Below are 24,966 nucleotides of genomic sequence, written 5' to 3'. Positions count from 1 at the left end.
CATTTCCCTGGTGGAGATGACAGAACAATTTCCTGTGCTACTGGGTTGATGGGGGCTGCTTGAGAGTAATGTCCCTAGCAGATGTGAGATAACATGCATCACAGACAGCCCACTGCACTTCCCCTTTCCTGTCAGAGCCAGGCACACTTCAGGAAGTCCAGATTTTCAGCAATTCATTCTCAACGTTAGAGAACTCAATTGGTTCCTAATATTTAAAACTGTTACCTATATTTTCACAATATTTCAAAACAACAATTAAATCTACAGAACCATGCATGTTAGATGGCAACTAGGAGTAACAAAAGTGTGCACAATAATGTTGTGCATTTGACAGTGACATTTGTTAACTAGTAGGACAAGCAGTTTGATGAAATCTGAAGAGTTTGAAGTATCAAAGTTTTAATTTTTAGATTAAAGTGTTTACTTTGTTTTTTATCACTTTTATAAATACAAGTTTCATCAGTGTTCTTCACTAGTGTGGAATGGCACCGATTTTATTTCAGTTAGAAAATATATCATATTTTCATAATTCTGCATATACATCTTAGTAACTAAAGCTTTATAAAACTTACAGTGAATGTTTCATTGTGCATACCGACAAAATTATGTCAGCTCTGAGACAGTACCGTCATCCATCAAGCAGGACCTACTATTTATGCCATATTACAGTCAATATTAGAATACTGTTATCAGTAATACAATGTATCTAAAGCTAAAGTTATGTACTTACCATAACAATAGATCTGTGCAGTCTGCTTCCATCCTTCCTCAAAGGAAAAGTTATCGGATACATCTAGAATGCACTTCAGCCACTCTCAGACTTTGGATCTAAAGCTCAGGCTCCTCCACTTACCAATAATCCCCTATAACTAGTGAATTAATTCAGATCACATTTACCCCTTACTCAACAATAAAAATGTTATACCCTTCTACAAAAAAAAAAAAAAAAAATCAATTGAGAAAAACCTGCTTCCTGACTTAGAGTTTGAAGAGTATCTGACCAAGCCATGGAAACTATACTTCGGTCACTCCAAGAATAAAGGAAAAATACTGGATGGGGAAGGTGAGAGGGAAGTTGTAGGAGGAGGGAAGCAGACAATACAGATCTAGACCTATGTTAAGTATATAACTTCTGTATCTGATGTTGTTTCTTCCATTTCTTCCTCAACAGATGGAACAGAGACCCCAGATACCACAACCCTCGAGAGGTCTCATGGAAGGATATTCCAGAGGAGAGTTGAACCAAAAGAAGCTCTAGACCTAGACTGTAAATACAGCTTGTAATTATGTAAGAAAGTATGGACACTACACCAAGTAGCTACAGCACAAATATCTTCAGGTGATATTCTGGACAAAAAAAGCAGTGGAGGTAGCCACTGATCTAGCTGAATGAGCCATAGATAGTTTAGGTAAGTATACCCCTTTCTCTTTATAGACATGTGAAATATATTTGAGTAACCAGCGAGAAAGAGTCACTTCAAATACTCTGTTTCCCAATTTGCCTGGACAAAAAGATACAAACACTTGGTGAGTCTTTCTAACTTTCTTGGCGCACTGCAAACAAAAATGAAGTAGACAATGCATATCCAGCATGTAACATGCATCCTCCTTTGTTGGCAAATCTTGAGAAAAAAACAGGAAGGCTAATAGACTAATTAAGTGATGACTCAGAAGCCACTTTAGGGAAAAAGGAAAGATTTTTCTCAGAAACTCTGTCCTTACAGAAGACCATATAAGAAGATTTACAAGAAAGGGATTGTAGTTCCAATACCCTCCTACCAGACATGACTGCCACCAAAAACAAGGTCTTCCAAACCAGATATTTTAAGTCAGATAGAGCTGCAGGTTCAAAAGGGAGCTTGGTTAAAGCTGCAAAAGAATGGCAATATCCCAAGGGGAAATGAGATCCCTAAGGGGAAACCAAAGAAGGAAGATATCCCTTAGAATCTGGACAATCTAAGAGAAACAATGGGCGACTGATTTTCTTCAATGTGAAAAATGGAGATGACTGCTAGCTGAATCATGACAGTACAGTAGCTAGCCCCACTGTGTAAAAAAGAAGCCAGAAAGTCCAAGATCACATAGATGGGAGCTGAAAAAGGGTCCAAATTCATTCTGGAAGCCCAGAATGAAAATGTCTTCCATTTACTTTTATAAACCTTCATAGTAGATGGTTTCTTCACAGAGGTCAAAATGTGAATGACTTGGGATGAAAGTCTGGACTATATAAACATCACTGGAAGTGGAGAAACCATGTGTTTGACTTGAAGGCTTGCATGTCAGGTGAAGCATCTTGGATGGGTGAGAAAGGAGATATAAAACAGGGTCTAACACACAAGAAGGGTGAATCAGATGAGGCCAGAGGAAGGGCAACCATACCTATAGAGGCCAAAAAAGAGCAATAAGGATCATTACAGCCTTTCTCCACATTGCTTTCTGCAGAAGGTTCAGGGTGATAGGAGTAAGAGGACAAGCATAAAGTATAGCTCTCAAATGTTCAGATTTTTGCCTCATATTTTGCTTCATTACTCACAAATTTTGAATTTTTTGGCAAATCATTGAGGATTGAATTTATAAAATAATGACATCATTTGACTTTCACACTTCATATACTTCAGAAAATGAATGCTAATGCAAACTATGTCAATCTATGTTTATAAAAGCATTTAAAAACTGTCCATATTTTGGACCTTTGTCCCTCCATTATTATTGGGGTTTTCCAGATTATTTATGCTAAGTGATTGAGAGGAATGGCATAAAGAAAACTTGGGGGTGGGCAAGTTAGGGTCAGAGCATCCCTCAGCAACTCCCCATCCTGGGGTATTAGGGCAAAGTAAATGCAGCATTTGGTGTTCATGTGGGAAGCAAAGAGGTCACAGCAACTGAAAATCTGATCTGGCACTACAGGACTGTGGGAACACTCATGAGGGAGGAGGACAGACTTGCCCAGCCTGTCCACTAGAACACTGGGCTTCCCTGGTATGTGCATTGCTATCAGAAAGCAGTGAGAAGACATCACCTACTGCCAAATCCTCATGGCTTCCAGACATAACAGGTAAAAGTGTGCTCCTCCCTGTTTGTTGATTCACCAGACTACTGACACACTGTCGTTCTTAATGGAGGTTGCACCCCTGGAAATGGAGTCCTGGAAGGCCTGCAATGCTAGGAATACTGCCATCATCTCCAGGATATTGATGCAAAGACTGGCTTCGGCAGGGGAAACGCATGCCTTGGACAGTCTTCCTCCAGAAATGATGCCTCACCTTAGATGGGGAGCATCCATAACCACTGTAGCCTGGAGATAAGGAAGAACAAAAGGTTGACCCTGAGATACTACTGGAGACTCTACCCACCACTGAACATGAGTATTACAAACTTTTCTTACAGGCACTAGAAAATTCATGGGTTGATATCTCACTGACCACTGAACTGACTGATTTCACTGGGGCACTTCCATATGAAATTTGGATAGATAAACTAAAGAAATGGCAGCTGCCATCGAACCAAAAATATGCAAAGTCAGCCTTCCTGGTGCCTTCTAAAGTGTATTGCTACCACTTGTTGCTGAAGTGTGGTAATCCTATATTGCAGTAGCTGGGCTAGCTGTAATTTGGTGTCCAGATGTGCTCCACTGAACTCTACAGGTTGAATAGGTTGAAGTTATGATTTTGCTGTGTGCACAGTTATTCCTAGTTGTAAGTAAAGTTGGAGCAAGGATTCTCTGGCTTGGAGAAGAAGGTTCCATGTGGAGGTGGTTATAAGCCAGTCATCCTGGTATGGGAAGACTCAGAACCCCTATAGTCTAAGATGAACTGCAACCACTGCCATACACTTGAACACTTTGGCGCTGTGATGAGATCAATGGGCAGTGATCTGAAGTGGAAGTGACTGGCTTCCAGCCAAAAGTGGATAAATCTTCTGAACCATCTGTCCATCTTTATAAGGTAGTATACATCCCGAAGGCCTATCTAGCACAAATAGTTATCCTTTCTCAATAATGTTAGAATGGATTGTACCAAGACCATCTGGAATTTCATCTGCATCACATACTGATTCAAATGACTGAGGTCTAAAATTAGTCTGAGATCCCTGCTTTTTTTTTGGCACCAAAAAGAACCTTGAGTAAATTCTCAGTCCTTACTGGTCTGGTGGGACCTCCTGGTTAACTCTTATCTAGCAGCTATTTTATCTCTAGTGCTGGTGCCTTTTGTTGTCAGGGTTGAACACTGGGTAGCTTTCTTGAGGGGGTAAGAAAGAAGGGGGTGGTACAACCTCTGGTTATAATCCTCTGCACCCAAGTATCTCATGTGACTTGACATCCAGGCCATGAGGTGCAGGGGTAAGTGTCCCTGACTGCCTCCAGAGTGCGGCAGCTGGATAACTGGTCAGGAGCTCTGAAAAGGTCTTGATTTTGTAGACCACCTCCTCCACAGGAAGGGTCTATCACTAGAAGTGTTAGAAGCAAAACCTTGGAATTTGTGGGATCACAGCTTCTTCCCTCCCTCCTGGCTTCTAGAGAAGGTCCTTGGGGGGGGGGGTAGAAAACAGAATCCCTATGTCAGATAAAGTTCACTTCTGGATACTGTTTCTTGAACTTTTGGTCCAAAGAGGGTTGAATATTTATAGGGGGCATTAATAAAGGATGCTTTAAAGTGTGCTGCAAAAACACACAAGTGTATCGAGGCATGTTGTGTAATAGTTATGATTATGCCCACAGCTCTAGATATAGCCTCAGTTGTGTTACAAATAAGGCACTTAGACACATTCAAAAGGGAATGGGAGGGTAGCCAACTGCATGTCATCAGACTTCTCTTCCACAGATCAGGCCTCTGATAGGGATTTGGAGATCTCCTTGGTGAAATCCTCTGGAAGCATGGGTAGTGTGCAAAATAACTCAGCTCCCTGAAAGCCAAGGTTGCTGAAGTATAAACTTGTTTCCCAAATCTGTCCAACACCACAGACTCCCTTGTTAGGAAGATGGACAGTGCAGCTTTCCTCATCTAGCTTCTTTTTGGAACCACTGTCACCACCACGAAATCAATGGTGGGACCCTTGCTCCAATAAAGATGATCCTTAGTAGATTCCAAAAAAGTATCTGTTTTTTGTGGGATAGGTTCAGCCAGGTCTACTTCACGTTGTCGTAAGCTGACAATATCGAGTCTGATATTGTTGGCACAACAATATCGAAAGTGAAGAACATCATGCAAGTAAACGGAAATCTCCATAAGGGGAGAGTTCCGTTTACCTCAATGTAGTGTGGTCACGGAGTTGGTATATTTAAGTGGTGGGGGGTGCATGGGGGCTTGCCCCCCCTGCCTACACCATTTAGTTTTTGTTTTTTTACGTTATTTGATGTTTTACTTAACTGAACAATAAAGTTCGACCTTTATTGATTCGATTAAGTAAACTTTCGATAACGTGATATAGACACTGTTCAGCCACTTCCTGTTTCTCCCATGCCTGTTTAAAGATCAAGGTCAGCATCTTATCCATGGGGAAACCACCCAAGAAGTAGACGGGCCAGCTCCAAATGCCTGGAGAAAAAATAACTCCTACTAAGACGGGCTTCAGTTGACCATCTTCTTTTCTGTCTAAGCAGTTCTAGCATTTTAATGAATGAGACGTCCTCAAGGGGGGATCTAGGGGATGTCTCCCTCTCATCTAAGTCAGTATCTTTAGTCAAGGGCTCCTGAGAGGAGTTGATATTTCTCCTTTTGCATGAAGCTTCTGTCAAATCTCCCCACTGGGTACTCCACGGAGGACTCAGAAGCTGCAGGGTAATCCTCAATGCGGACAGTCTCAAAATTTTGAGGGGCTGGCTATCCCAATGGGATAGAAAGTGCAGGATCAGGACCCAGGGAACTTCAGTGGGGGAGGGACAAATCCAAGTGGGAAAGGGGAAGTCCACTCTCTACAAAGTGACAGTTCGAAAGCTGAGGTTAAGACAGAAACTGACAACTCCTGGTAGGAAATATATAACACAAACTGGTCCTGGAGCCGTACACAACTCAGCTTTGAAGCCAGTGCCAGAGCTGAGCTGTACAGCATTGAGGCTCTGAGGGGCAAGGACGGCTCTGAAGGCTTTGGAGTCAAGCCTACCCCCCCCCCCAGGTCTGATGTCAACACCTCAGTTGACAGATATGTCTGGGTCTGGGCCCCAAGGCCCCAATAACATCAGAGATATGGTTGGGGTCGACAAAGAGCAGTCTTTGGATTCAACATAGACAACCCTGGGAAACTCCCAGATCCAGAAGACCTGAGTTTGAAGGTCAGACTAGAGAAGGGGAAATATGATGAGGGGAACAGCCCATGCCCACGGCGCAGACAGTGGTCAGAGCAGAGAGAACCCACAACTGGATTTGGATCCAAAGGAACTTCCTCATCATTCTATCTATTTCCACCTCAGAAAGGCCCCTGATTACTGCAACAGACCAGAGAGATGAAGCAGTGGAAGAGGGTCAGAACGTTAAATGGGAGGGTTTTTCTCTGAGAAAAGGGAATCACAGTCTCAGGGAGATCAGCTCCAGAGATAAGCACAGATCTGGCAAAGGAGGAATGCTGGATCCAACTAAGATAAGATCTGACACTAAACCCACATCTGAAGTGTTAGGAATCTTAGGGTCTGGACCCAAGGAAGAAGAAGAATAGTCCAATGACCATTTTTTTGATATCCTTTGTTTTTTCTTTTCTTTTGGCTTGTCCAGAGTCTTCTCACCCTTAGAACTATCAGAGTATTTCCTAGCAAAAGGGGAGTCAGCCAAAGCAGCAGAGAGAGGAAGGGAAATTTCTCCTGCAGTGGCAGGGAGGAGGCCTTTATCAAATAACATGTTTTTTTCTTTCAACCAAGTTCCAAGACCCAAAGTAGTACAAACAACAACCAAACAAAAATACTTTAAAAACTAAAAACTTGAATAAACAAAATAAAACAGAATTTGACTGGCATACATGAGCTTCATGCTAAAAATGCTGGTTTGTTAAATGTTAATACACAAGGCACAGCAAAACACTATGACTAAACGCTTTCACCTCAACAGGCATCATCAGAGTCATGTGCTTTCATTCTAACACACCTTAAATACTGTACATCACTTCCTCTTTTCTACTGCCTTCAGAAATTTAACCCTTGCCATACCTAAACATTTTCAGTTCCGTTGATAATTTCACTTAGGTCAAGAAATAGACATAAAAATGCATGAAATAAAAATAATGAAAAATAAAGAATAAAACTTCACAAAACTGTAATGATAACAAACTTAAACATCAATTATATGTACTGTTATTACCTGTAGGGTCAAATGATAGCAAAACACAAAATTCAAAGCCTAAAGAGCCAGTCTTCAAAGAAGGTAAGATTTTTGTGCCCACTTGCTTGTTTATGTATCACATAACTGTGGTGTTGTCTGTCAAGATTCTTAAAGGACCTGGGAACCAAATTAAGTGCAAAGCATGAAAAGCCAAACTCAGAGTTCTAATCCCTTTGATGGTGATATGGTCTTCCAGTTGCTAGGAAGGCCAAACACCCTCAACCCTGACGCCATTAGAAGAAGCTCCAAACCCTGATTCAAACCATCTGTATACAGATCTTGAGTGAGGAGAGGAGACTGGAAAGGCTGGGATTCAAAGAAAATCAGATGAATCCACCAGAGTAATTCAAGTTTGAGGCAAGGTAAATAAGGTTGAGAAATTCTAGCGGATGGCAGTGTTGAAGCCAAACAGTTTTGAGATACCAGTCCTCATGTGGAGTCTGGCGAAGGGGACCATAGGAATGGTGGATGCTATTAACCCCTGAGCTCAAATAAATTTGCTTGCAAGCACCTATAAGAAAAAGAAGAAACAAAAGAATGTGTCGAAGAAAGAACGGAGGAATGAGGAAGCAAAGCCAACACTGGCAAGATCTGAATCCTGCAACCCAGAACAACTTGGTCCTGAGAAGGGGACAGAACATGACTTTTTAAGGTTTAAAGCAAACCACACCTTGCAAAGCACAAGCATAATATATTCCTGATCCTGAAGCAGAAACTGCTGAGATGGGGTTTCTGAAGTCTGCAGCAAGATACCACCAGGGCCAGATGTTTGGTAAAAATTCTCAGAGCTGTAGAAAGACCAAATGGCAAAGAAAATGAGGAGGAAACAGAGAAATGTAAAGACTTCCTGAAGAGAGGATGGATACAAATATGAAGGTAGACATCCTTCAGATATGCAGACACCAGCAGGGTCTAAGGAACTAAAAGAGGAAACAGATACTGGAAAGGCAACATCCTTTATGAGGGAAAGTTTTAGAAATGTGTTAAGAAAGAAGAAATCCAGAATCGCCTGCCAAAAATCCTCTTTCCTGGGAACTAGGAAAATCCTGGAATAAAACCCTTTGCCTCACTGAGAGGGCAGAACAATGTGAATGGTTCTTTGCACCAAAAGGTCCACTATAATCAAAGGAAAGTGAGGAAGCTGGCAAAAAGGAGACTGAGGAATGCCCAAAACGGGTAGAAGGGACTTCCATACCATGAAATAACCTTTGTGAATGATGGAATGCAACCAGGAATGTGTTGCAATTTGTTGCCGAACTGGGAGACACAAAGTTAGTCTGAGGGAAAGAGGAATCTGGCTGGAGGTAGATGTGGCTCAATGTCAAACAGAAGCAGGCTTATCAAGAAAAGTAGGCTTTTGACCCTTAGTAACCTGGGAAAGCCTATCAGAAAAAGCCTTCTTGGAAGATCTCTTATCTCTGAGAGGTTGTCTTTGCTGCCTATGCACAAAGTGGGATTTGGGTGTGTAATTCCTATGAAACTGAAGAATGGGAGAAAGGAAAATCTGCTTACGATCCTGCATGACCTCTCTTTTATCCTGCAAGGTCTTAAAGACATTGGCAGCAGAAACCAGACATATTCTGATTGTCTAAGAGAGAATCCAATAATTAGCCTTAATGTCTTCAGGGAAGGACTGTAGCTTCACCCAGGAATACCGCCTCATATCAGACCCTGGCACAGCTACCCTAGAACAGGTATCAACAGCATCATAACTGCATTTAATATGAGCTACCTGAGAGGCACAGTTCAAAATGGAAATGGCAGAAGACTTAGCTTCTAAATCAGACAAATCAGACTGAATATCCTCAAGTTTAGAAAGAAGAGTCAGCACTTGCCTTGTCATATGTGTCAGGTAGTTTATGGCAATGAAAGCTAGTGGCAGACTTAGAAACTTTTTACATTACCTGTCCATATCCCTACCTGTTCTTGCCAGACGGTAAAAATTTGGAAGAGGTCAGTGACTTAGAAGCCTTATCAGTACCCAAATAAATCACTGCAAGGTCAGAAGGGCTTTTATATAAAAACTTTTTTTAAGCCTCAGGCACTTTACAGGACCTGTCAGGTTTCTTTGGAGCAGGAGGCTGGGAAACAGGAGTCCTGAATGCAGAGGAAAAAGTGTCTGAGACAGCATCCTACAACAGAGGGACTGCAAAAGCCCAGACTAAGTCAGTCTGCAAGAAGTCATAGAACCTCTTCTAGATATTAGAAATTTGGGAGCAGTTCCACTTAAAAATTTCCATCATATGAACAACAGTATCCCCAAAAAATAATTCGTCAAGGGGGGAATTAAGGAGAGAGGGAATTCTCTTTCTCAAGCCCAAGGGCAAGACAGGGACGGATCTGAAAAGTGTAGGCCAAAGACTCTTCCCAGAATCCAACTCCACATTCTCTTCAGAAGAATTAGAATTCTGACAGCATGTAGAAGGGGTTGAAGTCCAAGGAAAAGAGGAAGGAACAGAAAGCCCCTCAGGAGTCTTTGAAGATATAAAAGCTTTGACAATATCCTGAGTAAAGTCTTGCAATTCCTTCTGTTGGTCCTTAGCCATATGAGCCGCGTCTGTTTTTTGCTTCTTTTTAAAAGAACATCAACTCTGACAAACTGAGGGGGTTCAGACCCCTGCCTGACTTCAATAAGTGAACTAGGAATTTCTTCCCTAACAAGAAAAGTACAGTTTTGTACCTACCATAAATGTAGATGTTCGAAGATCCACATTGCTGCAGTCCTTACACTTGGGTAGTCCGCTGTCCTCGGTCGGCCCGAATATCAAAGTATTAGGCTGACGTCGGTCAAGGCGCTTAAGACTGACATCAGGACGTCAGGGTACAAAAGCGCATGACGGACGTCATATCCTCAGTCTTTTCTTGCCCCAGATGTCAGAAGACCCTAAAAAGAAAGGTCAAAACCAAAAGACAGCAAAAAACAACCAACCACCCGTGAACTAATCCTATGTACAATATATACAAAATCCACAAAATGTACAACCCAAACCACACAACCGCCTCTAAGTACAGAGGGGAAGGAGGGAGGGTAAATTGGACTGCAGCAATGTGGATCTTCGAACATATACATTTATGGTAGGTACAAAACTGTACTATGTTCTTCATCTCACATTGCTGCAGTCCTTACACTTGGGTAGAATCCCAAAGCAGAGGTAAGGGAGGATGGCAAAACTATAAAGCAGTAGGAGCTGCCAAAATGCCCTGTAAAATTGCAGTGGCAAAACCAGCCCTAGATTTAGAGTAAAGTGGAAGGTGGTAATGCTTAGAGAAAGTATGCACTGAACTCCAAGTAGCTGCCTCCAAAATATCTCTAGTTGCCACCCCCCTTAAAAAGCTGTAGAAGTGGCAGTAGCCCTAGTGGAATGAGGCCTAATCCCAGCTGGAATCTCCTTACCATGATGGGAATAACAGAAAGCAATACAAAACCCAATCCACTTAGAAATAGTTTGTTTTGACACAGGCTTGCCCTGAGAACCCAAAGCAAATGAAACAAATAACTGCTGAGACTGCCTGAACCCTTTAGTTCTGCTCAAATAATATTGCAACTGCCTGTGTATATCCAAAGTGTGCAAAATCTTTTCCCCTTTATTTTGGGGGTTTGCATAAAAAGTAGGCAAATGAATAGATTGGTTTAAAGCCACACTAGAAACCACTTTAGGCATAAAGGAAGGATTAGTACGCAAAGATACCCTATCCTTATGGAAAATTAAGAAAGGCTCAACCGCCATAAGGGCCTGTAATTCAGAAACCCTTCTTGCAGAGGTAATGGCCAACAAAAAAGCAGTCTTCCATGATAAATATTTCAACTCGGCAGTAGCTGCAGGCTCAAAAGGTTGTAGAGTGAGTTTCTCCAACACAAAATTGAGATCCCAAGCAGGAGTAGGAGCTCTACGTGGGGGTCTTATATTCTTTGCCCCTCTAAGGAATTGCTTAAACAAAGGATGAGAAAACAATGGTGGGTCACAGTCATAGTGAGCAGAAGTTGCTGCAGCATGAACTTTAATAGAAGAGAAGGACAAACCTTTGTCCAGTAACTCAGTAAGATATTGAAGAGCCACACTTAAATTAGGCTTAGCAACATCAAATTCCTTTGCTGTACTCCAAAATAAAAATCTCTTCCATTTATCTGCGTACACTTTCCTTGTACTAGGCCTTCTGGCCTCCAAAATGACATTCAAAACTTGCTGTGGAAGCTGAGACCCTCCAGGGTTTAAAACAGAATATGCCAGGCTGTTAGGTGCAGGGAGTGAAGTTTGACATTGAGTAAATGACTGTTCTCCTGAGACAGCAGGTGTGGAATCGAAGGTAAAGGCCATGGAGGCTCCCGTACCAGACTTCTCAGTAATGGGTACCAGTGCTGTCGAGGCCAATCTGGAGCTATCAAGATCATCTTCGGCTTGTCCTGTCTGACCTTCAGGAGTACCCTTGGGAGGAGAGGCAGAGGAGGAAAGGCATACAAATGAAGCTTGCTCCAATTGAATGAAAGAGCATCCACTTTCCAAGCTGTGGGAAAAACTTTGGCAGCTGGTAGTTTAGTGGAGAAGCGAACAGATCTATGTCTGGAGTTCCCCATAACACTGTCAATTTCTGAAACACATGAGGATCCAATTTCCACTCGTGGGGATCCATAATTTGTCTGCTCAACACATCTGCTAAGGAGTTCTGTGCTCCCGGCAGAAACCTTGCCTGAAGAGTTAGCTGTAAACTGAGAGCAGTCTCCCACAAAATCATTGCTTGTCTGCATAGAGGATAAGAATGTGTTCCCCCTTGCTTGTTGATGTACCACATGACAGTTGTGTTGTCTGTTAGAATCAACACCTGCCCTGGAAGAAGTAAATCCTTGAAAGCTATTAATGCAAATTGGACTGCTAACATCTCCTTCAAGTTGATATGTAGATGTTGAAGTCTGGCAGGCCACGTGTCTTGTACCCACTTTCCATTTAGATGAGCTCCCCAAGCTTTGTCTGAGGCATCTGTCGTTAGAATCTGACTCGCCTCTGGCCGGGTCACAGAGAGTCCCTTGTTTAGGTGACATTCCTGAGCCCACCACAAAAATTCCTTTTGAATGCAAGGTATTATCTGAATGACAGTGTCCATATCCTGGCAGTGCTGTGTCCATACATTTTTGATATACCATTGTAGCTTCCTCATATGCAGTTTGGCATTGGGAAGCACCAGAATACAAGATGCCATGAACCCCAAGGCTTGAAGGACTGTCCTTGCAGTCAGCCTGGACTGATGAGACAATTGATGGAAGTAAAGAGAAAGATTCTTTTGTTTGTCCGGGGTCAAAAGGCCATCTGGGATGCTGTATTCAGTCTCACACCCAGAAAGCACATGTCCTGAGAGGGTACTAGACTGGACTTTATTTCGTTCACAGAATACCCCAGGCATCTTAGCACTGCTATCACATATTGTAAATGATGAAGAAGTTCGTCCTTTCCTTGGGCCAGAATCAGGCAATCGTCCAAATAAGGATAGATCTGTATTCCTCTTAGCCTGAAGAAAGCAATCACTGGAGCCAGAACCTTCGTGAACACTCTGGGCGCAGTAGATAAGCCAAAGGGCAATGCAGAGAACTGATAATGAGAAGTCCCAGCTCGAAAACGCAGATACTTCCTGCAACTTAGCCTGATAGGAACATGAAGGTAAGCCTCCCTGAGATCCAGAGTCACCATTCAGTGATCTTTGCCCAGCAGAGGTAAAAGCTGTTGTAACGTCAACATTTTGAACTTGGGAATGTCCAGATAAGTGTTGAGGATAGATAAATCCAAGATTGGTCTCCATGTGTTCCCCTTCTTTGGTACTAGGAACAGGCGAGAATAAAATCCTAGGCCCACTTCTGGCAGAGGGACCGGTTGTATGGCCCCGATTTGGAGCAGCAGAGAAATTTGTTTGTGAGCCTCTAGTCTTTGCTGAGGAGGAACGTCCGGCATGCCTTTGAAAGGAGGCAAGGTATGGAAATAAAACCTGTAACCTTGGTGTATGATATCCAATACCCATCTGTCTTGGGTAATCAAACTCCAATTTTCCTTGAAGAGTGCCAACCTTCCTCCCAAAGGTGCTGCCAGGCAAGAAGGATCTGGCAGCTGAAAAGGTAGGTCATTGGGCCTGTTTACGAAAGGACTGGCCCCTGCCCTCACCTGAAGATTGTGCAGGAGAACTCCCTGTCCTAGGTCTGAAGGAGCTCTGAGCTCTGCCCCTACCACGTCTAGATCTACCCCTAGACTGTGAATCATAAGAAGGGTACGTCCACCCCTTAGCAGGCCAATTCCTACTAAACTTGGAGGCTGAACTTGCAAAAAATCTTTAACAGCCTGCATAGACTTAGCCTTGTCTTCCATTTTCTTCAAGACTGACTCCACAGGTGAACCAAACAACACATCAGACTGTAAAGGAGCATCCAAAATCCTTGTCTTAACATGGTCAGACAAATTCTGATCCCTCAGCCAGGCGTGCCTGCGAAGAACTGACCCAGTGGCAGCCACCCTAGACGAGGCCTGTACAGCATCAAAACCACATTGTAGAGAATGCTTACCCACCTGCTCAGAGACATGTACCAAATCTTGTAATTCTTTACACTCAATGCCTTCCGCCAGAGCATCTACCTTAGACTTCAATTGAGAAAGAAGATAGTTTTGATATTTCAACATGTGAAACTGGCAATTCAAAGCCCTCATAGCTAAGGTAGAAGAAGTATAGACTTTCTTTCCCCATCTATCCAAAGCTCTGGCCTCTTTATCTGGAGGAACCGGATTTTTTACAACAGAGGCCTTGACACCCTTAGGTCCCTGACTAACAGTTTCTGGGTCTGCCCTTGGACTCTTATAAAGATATTTATGAGCCTCAGGCACCCTGTAATACCTATCCGGTTTAACAGGAGCAGGAGGCAAAGAATCAGGATTAAGTGAAGCCTCTGCAAACACATCTTCCACAACATCCAGAACAGGTGGTATAGCCAAAGGCCTATGCTGGGGTAAAAGCAAAAATTCCCTAAGCCTTTTCCTGGAATCAGAGAAGTCCTGACCTTCCCACTTAAAATGTTCCCTCATGGAATGAAGAGTCTCAGAAAAGGAAAAATCCTCTGGAGGAGAAGCAGAAGGAGTCGAATCATCTGCATCAGAATCAGAATAAGGAGAGTACTCCTGCAAGTCTTCAGCCGAAGACTCTGAAACATCTGAAGCCTGCTCAAAACTCCCCAACTCTGGTTCCACCCTAGGCCTCTTATCAGGAGGGGGCAAAGAACCTCTAATCAAAGTAATTAAATCTTCTGCCATTTTAAGCATATGCTTCTTGGGCACAGATCCTGAAGAACTAGGAGTGACACCAACAGAAGCTAACCCTGGCCTGCCTCTGGGAGAAGCCTTGGAAACAGAAGGAGAGGGCCTAACCACCCTAGGAAGGGAGGGGAGTACAGTAACCTGGGAAGCCCCTTCAGCCTGACCTGCCTCCTGAGAGGCCACATCCTGCAAAATCAAAGTCTCTCCCTGGGACTCCAGAGAAGCCTCCGGCAGAACCACCGGTTCCACTGACGCCTCTAAAGAACCGGCGTCCGGTACGGACGACTCTTCTTGCCTGGGATTAGCTGCTTTGTCTTTGCGCTTCTTAGAAGAAGCGTGCGTCGGAGCATCCGACGGCATCTTATAATTGCACCGCTTTCCAAAAACCAACCTGGCACAATCTAACCTTCGCTTAATAGTGCGCTTATTGAACCTAGCACAAAAGCGACACCCAACAACGTCGTGCTCAGGCCCCAAACAAGGAATACACAAAGTATGATAATCTCTATGCGGTATCTGTTTCCCACAAGAAATACAGTTATTCACTTTTTCTGACATCCGGTAAACCACTGAAGCAAGAAAAAACTAAAATATTCCCCAACGGGGTACTTAGCCAACTTTGACTCGGTCTGAAACACCGAATTCGAAAAATTTCAGAACGCCGAACGGCACTTGCAACACTGCTTCTGCATCGGACCATGCGGCAAAAAAGACTGAGGATATGACGTCGGTCATGCGCTTTTGTACCCTGACGTCCTGATGTCAGTCTTAAGCGCCTTGACCGACGTCAGCCTAATACTTTGATATTCGGGCCGACCGAGGACAGCGGACTACCCAAGTGTAAGGACTGCAGCAATGTGAGATGAAGAACATCTGGGCTATTCCCCAAAGACCCCTCCAAAATCATCAGCTGTGGATCCCCCTCCTGACAAATTTCATATTGAGTGGGTAGCACCTAGACAAAAAAAGCACTTCACATGCCTATCTGTGGGGAATCCGCCTCCCACATTCACATTTTCCCTTCTTGGATGACATGTAAAAGGTAATACAACCATAGGGAAAAAAAAAGGAAGACACCCCAATCAGGTACTTCTCTTTTGAAGGCTCAGTAACTGAAGCAACGTGACAACTGACTTGCCGGCCGAATTTAAAAGTAACATTCAGACTGATGGCAAAGAAGTTCTGAGGATCAGACACTCATATGTCAGTTATGTTCCTTACTCATTAGACATAGAACATGTAAAATGGTCAAACAAGCCCTGCCTTCATGCAGTGTGGCAGACATTCCACATTATCATAATGTACAACTGCTCCTTTTACAGCCTTTTCTTGTTTACATCTACTAACAATACTGCTTCAGCAACTGGTTACACACTAGATACTGAGTAGCAGATAAACACCTGGGGTATGCATAAGCTAATGAAAACCGCATTGCTGAAAAGAAGGCTCTTACCTGGAGGGGAGGGGTACTGTGGCAACACTACGATAATTGCAACTTACCTTGGCATCAGCAGGCTTTGTAGAAAATTTGTCCCGCTTTTCTCCTTGCTCATCATAAAGAATGATCACTCTGTCAACACAGCAGACTGCAAACTTTGTATTATTTGGTGCCCATGCCAAACAAGTGACTTTACTTGCGCCAGTCTAGAAACAACATAAATAATTTACAAATCACATGTGAAAAAAAGAAGCATGGAGAAGACGATTTAAATTACAAATTTCATACAAAATCTGAAACTAAGAAAATATTTTGCAGTACCCTGTGTCTGTGGCATATAACGATAATGCCCTACCTAAAACCCACCCAACTAAAGTGCAGTCAGCAGTGCAGACACTGCAGAAGTCAGGGCCAGGACATAGGAAGGAGTGGATCACATCAGCTTGCTCATCCGGAGAGATAGACTGGTGTTTCTGCAGGCTAGCCACTAGCCACCACTTGGGGTGGGGGGGCTTAGTGAGTTCAGGTCATAAGCAGAGATGCCTGTGACTTCAAGCTTGCTCCATCCAGTTAGGAACTGAACTCCATTACATTCCAAAAATTCTGGTACTCCTGTAGACAGCAGGAGAGAAAAGAGGAGTACAATCCAGTAGACTCATCAGAAGCAGACCATGAGATTATTCTCTACCCACAGAAGGAAATCCTGCCTGTAGGAGTGCAGCAGGATTTGGCTTTAGGGATGTATAGTCTCACTAAGGGTATGAGCAAAGTACAGCAGTAAGAGGTATGAGATGGGAAAAAATAATTTTTATCAGGGCTCTTCTCTGTAAAACAACTGGTCATTCAATTAAAGGTAATGTTTCTCTTAAATCTGAAAAGATTCTGGAAAAAATAGCTACATAATCAGGAACGTCAAAACACATAAAAGAAATTCAGTTTTCTTTTCTGTATAATATAAAAAATGCCTTCCTAACTCGGCCACACAGTGCTCCTTCCACTCTGACCTTCACCTACAGCTCTACACCTCTCTTTCATTTTCTTGTCACAAGGAAAGTGCTACAACAAAATGAAACCAAGCATAGCAGGGTAGCAATGGTATTTTATCATGGTTTGACTTTTCTGCAAGTCAGGCCTCCTTCTCCTCTACCTGGAAAGAAGTCTACATCTTTCCAGCTTCAAAAACTATTTCAACTGCCAGCACCCCAGTCACATCTCCCTCTTGCCAACTATAGCAAAAATAGTCAAAAAAAGGAAATTTATCAGAATGTCTTTTAACACTTAAATACCACATCTATTCCAGAGGGCACTGAGTAGGAATATTCTAATTACAGCTCCTTATCTAACAAACTATCTCCAGGCATAATGGTCAGTTCTCAAGTGCACTTTTTAATTATATGATTACAGCCTTTGATTATGTTACTCAAGTCCCTTACTGACTCTATTTTAGCTCACTCATTAGGATCATAGGATCAAAAGAGGTTACTAGGCTACTGGCCCTAAGGCCTATACAAGCCTAGCCACGTTATACCCTTGTTCCCTTACAGAACAGGATATGTAGTCTATTTTGGGCAGAAATCGAAGATCAGCACCAGATGCCCCTGTCTAAGAGGGACATAGGTGAAACTCCCAGTTTAAATGTATGGTTTCCCATCCAATTGTCCAGGTTACACTTAAACAGAGTCATTGAGGAGCTCTGTTTTATATTTACTGGAAGTTTATTCCTGAGGAATGGCAACCTCTGGGAGATATATCTCTCTCCAGCGTATCCTGTTAATATCACAGGCTAGGTTAAGATCCCTAGACTGAGTGAATCTTGTCCCACTGGATTTGTAGAGATGCAGCAGCTTCATCAAGGCAGGGTCTGAGACTACTATAGAGGCCAGGCACAAGTCGCCTCTAGGCAGTTTACACAATACTAAGTAAAGTGATAGGCTTTTAGAATGACAGTGTAGGTCATGTGTTTTAGGCCCTGAATTTTCTTGGTGAGAGACGTCTGAGGCCTCTCCAATTGCTGCAGATGTCTGGTGAGGTACATACAGAAGAGAGCAATGTACTCTACTACTTGTCAAATGACAGCTGAGTACAGGGGAGTTATAACCTCCATAGCTTTGGATGCTACACCCTTGCTTATGAGGTGTGCAATGTAGAAGGCCTTCCTTACCACTGTGGTCACCCGACAATCAAAATTAAGGCTGCTATCAACTTGTATTCCTAAATCTCTCACCACTGGGTTTGAACTTAGAGGGATATTATTAATGTTGTAATTAGCAGGGGTTCTCCTTTGCCAGAGGGAGTGATAATGCATTTTTTTGCGTTTAGTTTAAGTCCATGGCTTTGACACCAGCTATTTGTCTGTGTAGGCTCATTTTGTAGTATACACAAACCAGGTCACAGCTAGTATAAAGGAGCCGCTGGATAAAAACAATAATAACAAATTCCACAAAAACATCCAACAGTCCAACAAACAGCAAGGCAATGGTAAAAGTAGAAATACAGTTTATTAGGTGAGTGCTTTTATAATGTAGACAGACCACATTCTTTTAAGTTTCTGGTTATCGAGATGGTGAATGAAGGTGAGAGAGGGGGTGACATTGTGAATTCCACTGAAACCTCAAAGTAGGTGGATTATTAGGTTGAGGGCAGATAAGGGGAAGGGGTTAAATGACAGGGTGCCCCTTAAGCCCTTTTTAAAAAAATCGCACTTTGTTTAAATGATTTGTAGTTTATTTTTATGTCACTTCCTGTGAAAAGCATGATACGTTTTTATGCTTTATATAGTAGTCTGATAAGCTGTTGCGCTTTTACATTTATTTTGCATTGGGTATGAATGTACTGTTTTTAGATATACTTGTTGATATACAAGATATTCCAGTGATTTATTCGTATGTTCTATATGATTTATTATGGCTGTATGAGCTCATCTACTTTTGTCTTCACTGCCATCTGTTAAGTTCTATTGGATAATAAGCACTTTAATGAGATTGGTGCTATCTTAACTGATATCAGTACTTATTAATGCAGTATTTGATGTATTTTAGGTCTGATGAAGTGGTGTGTCTACACTACGAAAGTGCTCACCTAATAAATTGTATTTCTACTATAACCATTGCCTTGCTGTTTGTTGGACTGTTGGATGTTTTTGTGGAATTCATTTTGTAGTATGTTGACATATTTGGGGGACTCAATGATTGCACCCAGTTTGCAGTCATCAGCAAACTTGGTAAGCCATAGGCCATCTATTTTCACCTGGACTTCTGAAAAAATAGACACCAAACAGTAAGGGACATAGCACAGATCCCTGTGGAATGCCACTGGTAACAGTTCTGCTAGTAGAGTTGGCATCCCCAATTTTGACTGTATGTGTTCTGTTTGTGAGCCAATTGGTAATCCATCTAGTGACATAAGAGTTAATCCCAAGCTGGGTGAGTTTCTCAATGATGCCTGAATGAGGGACTGTGTCAAAGGACTTGGCTAGGTCGAGATGGGCAGTGTGAACTACTTTGCCTTTATCCAAGGCCTTCGTGACATCCTAGAAGTCCACCAGGTTTAGCAGGCAAGATCTGCCCCTAATGAAGCAAAACTGGGTTGGGTCAAGAGTTTAAACGTCACCTATATACTTGTTAACATCCATGATGATTCTCTCCATGGTCTTGCAGATAAGGCTGGTTAGGCTTATGGGTCTATAGTTCCTGGGGTTGGTTCAGAGACCCACTTTGTGCAGGAGGATTACAGTTGTTGTTTTCCACTCAGCTGGACAAAGCCAGTGCTGAGGCTGAGACTGAAGAGTGTGCTCAGCAGTTCCACTAACTCCTGTTTTAGACCATTTAATAAGCAGCCTGGGATGCTGTCTGGTGCTTTTGGCTTTGGCGAGTGCGGCTCTGAGATGCTAAGCAGAGGACTGGTGACAGTATGTTATGGAGTATGACTGGTGGGGAGAGGGAAAATGAAGTTTTTGCCAAACCTTTCTGCTAGCAGCTTGGCAATGTCCTCAGGTTAAGTATAAGTGGTACTATCCACAGCTAGTTCTGCACATAGCTGGGCTTTCCCTTTTAGATTTCAGACAAAGCTAAAGAATGCTTTGTGAATGAACTTAGCTAGGGATGCTAATTTAGTTTTGTAGTTAGCTTGTTTACACTTTGGAGGGAGTTCTTACTTAGCTGGGACCATTCCCTCTTGTTTTTTGACAGCAGTTTCTTTCTCTTATTGTATAACCTATTTATGCTAGATGTCCACCAGAGTGGCTTATTTTTTCATGAGGATCTTGATTTGATCTATTCCGGTATGGCCGAGTCCATAAATTTATGTAGGTGTTTATACAGAACATTTGTACACCTTAGTATAGGGGTCATTGCTGTCAGTGCTGGCAGGGGGTCTGAAACTACTGATGCCATCACTCAGTAGGCTATAATTTGCTTTGGAGACATTTTTTTACCTTTTTACTCCTGAGGATGAGTCGGGTACAATCGTTACTTTGAACAAGACTGATTTATGATTAGACTTTAACTGGGAGAGCCCCACACATGGGGTTTTCCACTGATCTCCCATGTTGGTGAGCACTATGGCAAGTATGTTGGAGCCCCTTGTGGGGGTGCTGACGATTTGCTCTGAAGCATTTGTGTTAACAAAGTCATGGAACCTTTTGGCAAGTACGTTTGAGCTCATATATGTTACCCAGTCGATGGAAGGATAGTTAAAGTCACCCATGACCAGGATATTTGTCTGTACCAAGTGACTCAAATAGGGCCAGCTAGGCTATATGGTTTTCGTGGTTCATGGTGGGGGACCTATAGCTAACAAGGATGTGGAGGGGGGTCTTTTCTACAGTTAGTTGGAGTTTGAGTAACTCTAGGGATTCATACTGTTTAACCAGTCTGAAGGTGTAAATGTCTTTAATGAAGATGGATGCTCCTCCTCCCTTGCTTTTTTCACTTTCGCTGTGTGGTCTGAATGTGTGGAAGGCATTGTAGCCTTGCATGACTGCAGTACTTTCAGTGGCCTTGAACCATGTCTCTGTGACTGTGCAGACATCATCATCTTCCAGGGTGAAAAGTGCTTCAAGTGAGTGCAATTTTTAATTTAGACTCTAAGCATTAAGCAGCATGACGCCAAGTTTATTTCTGGAGGATATTTTCACTTGGGAATTTTGTTCTTATGACATTGCATAAGAAAGGCACTATTGGGGAGGCAAGTACCTTTGCCAGCAACCTAAAGCATACAGATGACAGTTGAAGACCATCTCTGGCAAAGCAGTGTGGTCTGTCAACTATATTTTCCCAGGCTGTCAGATACTGGATCCCCCTGGATTGAAACCAGAAGCTAAGCCAATTGTTGAAGTCAATCATTTTTTGTTTGTATTGTGGCATCACCCTGGGTGAGGGAAGAATGCTACTTAGGGCTAGGGAAATACCTACCTGAAACACATAATCTTAAAGCTTCGTCACATCTTTCTGCATACAGTCCAGTAAAATGCATCTCAAGTCATTCACTACAACAAGGACTACGATGGAGTCATAACCGTACTTGTTGCTGACAGACTTGACGGACTGCACGATTTGGCAGATCCTGGCACTAGACAGGCAGCTGACCATCACATTCTCCTTGTCCAGCCCTAGTGAGGGGGACATCTATGTGACTCACTATCAAGTCACCTATGACCAAGACATTTGGTGTCTTAGGGGCTTACTGGGTGAGACACTGTGTGTCTTATTATGTGTTGTGGGTGCTGTTGGGACCGTAATGTGTGCAGACGTTTGCACTTGGGAGGTCTTTGCTCTTTTAGTATATTTCTAGTGAGTACCTCCGCATATGTGGGTTTATGTGTTGTGTGCTTTATATATGTGAAAGGTGGAGTGTGGATGCTGACAACCTGCTTGGTATTTGGTTTGTTATGTGAGACAGACAGCATTGATTCCAGGTTCATAGTATAAATACATCTCTCACATATTGTATTTGCATGTTTGAGGAGTAGTAGGTTGCCTGTATACATGAGGCAATTGCTACATTGCCTCAGGATGCCCATGTCAATTAGGCTGACTGGAGAAATGGTGGAAAACTGACCTTCCATTATGCCAGGTACATTCTGTAATATGTGGTGGGGTGTGGGAGAGATGGACTAGGTTATGTTGTAGAACTAGTAAAATCAGCTAATCTATGGGAGGTTAAAGGGTAAAAATCTGCACCGGTGCCTCAAAAAGCGCAGCTCGATTGCTCATTGGGCAGAAGTGCGCAACTGCGTTTTGCCCCAAGAAGCAGGGAAACCTAGGAGGGCTCCCTAGCAATTATCTAGGGAAAATTTGACTTTTTAGGCTTCTGTGTCTATACATAGCAGTGCTAACCCCCATTGTGAGGTGAGCAGCTACACGCAAACGGTACGTTTAAATATCAGCTAAGTAAAATGATTTTAAAACAATCCAACTGATAGGAAAGCCCAAGACTGAGCCTTGTTTCAACAATCCCCAACTCAGATAGTTCCTTGACTACACTCATCTGCCACAAGGGTACAGGAGGGCTCTCTTAATGCAAGATGGCTGGCTTTAGTGCTCAGAAAATGCCACATTCTAGATTCAGCAAGACTGAGTCTAGCCTATGCTGTAAATTGTTCAAATACTGTAAATGGGCAGTGCAGAAAACACAGTCACAAACAATAAAAAACAGTTTAAAGTAGATGGCAAAATGGTTGTAAAAGTTTTAAAGTGAGCAGAAAGTTATAAAAATACTTATTTTCAGCAGAATTCGCAGGATGCCTTTGATTTCATTCAGACTGACTTTAGATCTCTAGCTTAGGAGGCCAAATTCTGAGCAGCTCTAGTAAACTAAGCACAAACACCGGCAAATGCTGTGTTTAAATATCAGCTAAGTAAAACAGTTATCAATCTATCCAATAGGAAATTTTCAGTGGGAGAAAACTGAAGTTTCTCTGTCTCTAAGAAAATGCTATAAGAGTTTACAGAAGGAACTTCCAGAACCTGCACTAATTCCACCAGTTTTGTCAGCCTTGGAGGATGTTGGGGGTTCCAACAAGAATTCTGGAAACCCCAAAAACCAAGGACAGTCCAATTACATCAGAATGACTATTCAAAAGACTTTCTACCTCTCCCTTCAGACATGGGTTCTGAAGCTTTATCATCAAGATTACAGATGTCAATGGAAGGAAATCCCTCCTTTCCACAGTGCAACTTCTCACCCTCCAGACCAGACTAGACACTTCTGTTTCCACTTGCCCTTCATCACGTTGTCCTACAGAGTGACAAACCAGTTCCACTTCCCAAACGGGAAAGGGTTTTTTCTCATGGATGTTTTTAGGCCAAAGAAAGAAAATGCTTGGAAACTAGTTCTGGATCTTTCTTACCTAAACATATTTATGATCATGCCCAAATGCTATTCATCCAGGCTGCAGGCATTTATTACGGTTTTGTGTGTTTGGATTTCATTATCAGTTCTCTGGATTACCCTTTGGACTATCCACTGCACCAAGAATGTTCACAAGTGTCTAGTTCCAGTTATAGATCACTGTAGACTACAGGGTATCACATTTTTCCATATTTAGTTGACTTTCTTATATTTGCAGAGTCTTTTTCAAAGTGCCAGGAATCTCTCTCCTGGGTATGAGCTATGTTACATAGACAATGATTCTAAGAGAGCATTCAAAAGTCTTTCTTGACTCCTTCTCACAGGATTGTGATTCTGGGGTGTCAACTACACACCACAATTCAAATAATAGTTTGCCTTCCACATGACAAAAACATATATATATATATACATATATATATATATATATATATATATACATATATATATATATATATATGTGTGTGTGTGTGTGTGCACTTATATATATATATATATATACACACACACACACACACACACACACATACTTGGATTCGTATCCCTTCACAGAAAGACCATTTCACTGAGACCAAATCACCTAAAGTTCATTTCAATGAATGTTTATTTCACCTAAAACTCATTTCACTGACAAGTAGTACTCCAAGGCAAGTCAAAGGTATATGTCCTTTTCACAACTGTAGTGTGGCCCTGGTGTTATTATAACTATATATATGCTATATATAGTTGGGGGGGGGGGTGTAGCCCCTCACTTAATTTGGTTTTCTTTTGTCTGGTTTTGTTTTACATTATTTGGTAAAACCCAACTAGGTGGGGGCTATGCCACCCACAACCCCCAACTATATATACTAACACCAGGGTTGCACTACAGTGGGGAAAAGGATATATTGTTAAGAGAAAAAGTTTTAAAACATACTATTATTTGTCTCTTTCTCCCATCTAGCAAAATGAATATGCTATTTGCTGAAGTGTTGGTAAGAAAAGGTCATTGAACCATGTTTATTAAAGATGGGCTTTATCTATGATAGATGTAGTTTGCTTATGAACTTGAATAACACCTGTTTTCTATACTTCTGAATAAGAGTTAATTTATTGAGGCAGGCTCTGGAAAATTCCAGCTACCACTGTGGTTTTGAGGTAAACATTCTACACTAGCTGTGGTTTTGAGGTAAACATTCTACACTAACTGTGGTTTTTGAGGTAAAACATTCTTTTCTGAGGTAAATTGTGATCCTAGATGTTTTTCATAGCCAACTGTCAATTGTTAGAAATGTAACAAAAGCTATTTTGGCTAGTAACAGGAAAGTATAAAAGTTGATGTCAGTAACCAAACTGATCAGATTGAGATTATCTTGGCCAACATGTTGCTGTAATCTGGTTAGCAGTTAATAAAGGAAATTTTCATCACCTGAGGCAGATGTGACTCGCTTGAATTTTTTCTTCTGACATTTTGGTCCTTCGGACCGGAAACCTCTACGAAGATAAGGATCAGACCGACAGAGAGACCGAAAAACCTGTGCAGGTGAGGGTTTCTCATCTTAAGATTCCCTCGACGGAAAGCCCTCCGACTGATTTGTCGTTGGAAAGAGGCCGGCCG

At 42.3% G+C, this 24,966-nt stretch overlaps 1 protein-coding gene across 2 annotated transcripts in view; it reads right to left on the bottom strand.

The window, feature by feature from the left end:
• IFT172 (intraflagellar transport 172) overlaps positions 1–24,966 on the bottom strand; it is a 3,348,311-nt gene that overhangs the window by 3,219,494 nt on the left and 103,851 nt on the right. For both annotated transcript variants that reach the window (XM_044075467.1, XM_044075468.1), the window contains exon 2: positions 16,085–16,228. In XM_044075467.1, the coding sequence (XP_043931402.1) occupies positions 16,085–16,228 (144 nt within the window). The remainder of the gene's footprint in view (positions 1–16,084; positions 16,229–24,966) is intronic.

This window comes from Protopterus annectens, chromosome 6.part1 (assembly GCF_019279795.1).
Source record: "Protopterus annectens isolate FY-2018-M chromosome 6.part1, PAN1.0, whole genome shotgun sequence".
In the NCBI taxonomy this organism is placed as follows: domain Eukaryota; kingdom Metazoa; phylum Chordata; order Ceratodontiformes; family Protopteridae; genus Protopterus; species Protopterus annectens.
The sequence above is the reverse complement of the archived record's forward strand: the minus strand, read 5'-3'. Positions and strand labels throughout refer to the sequence as shown.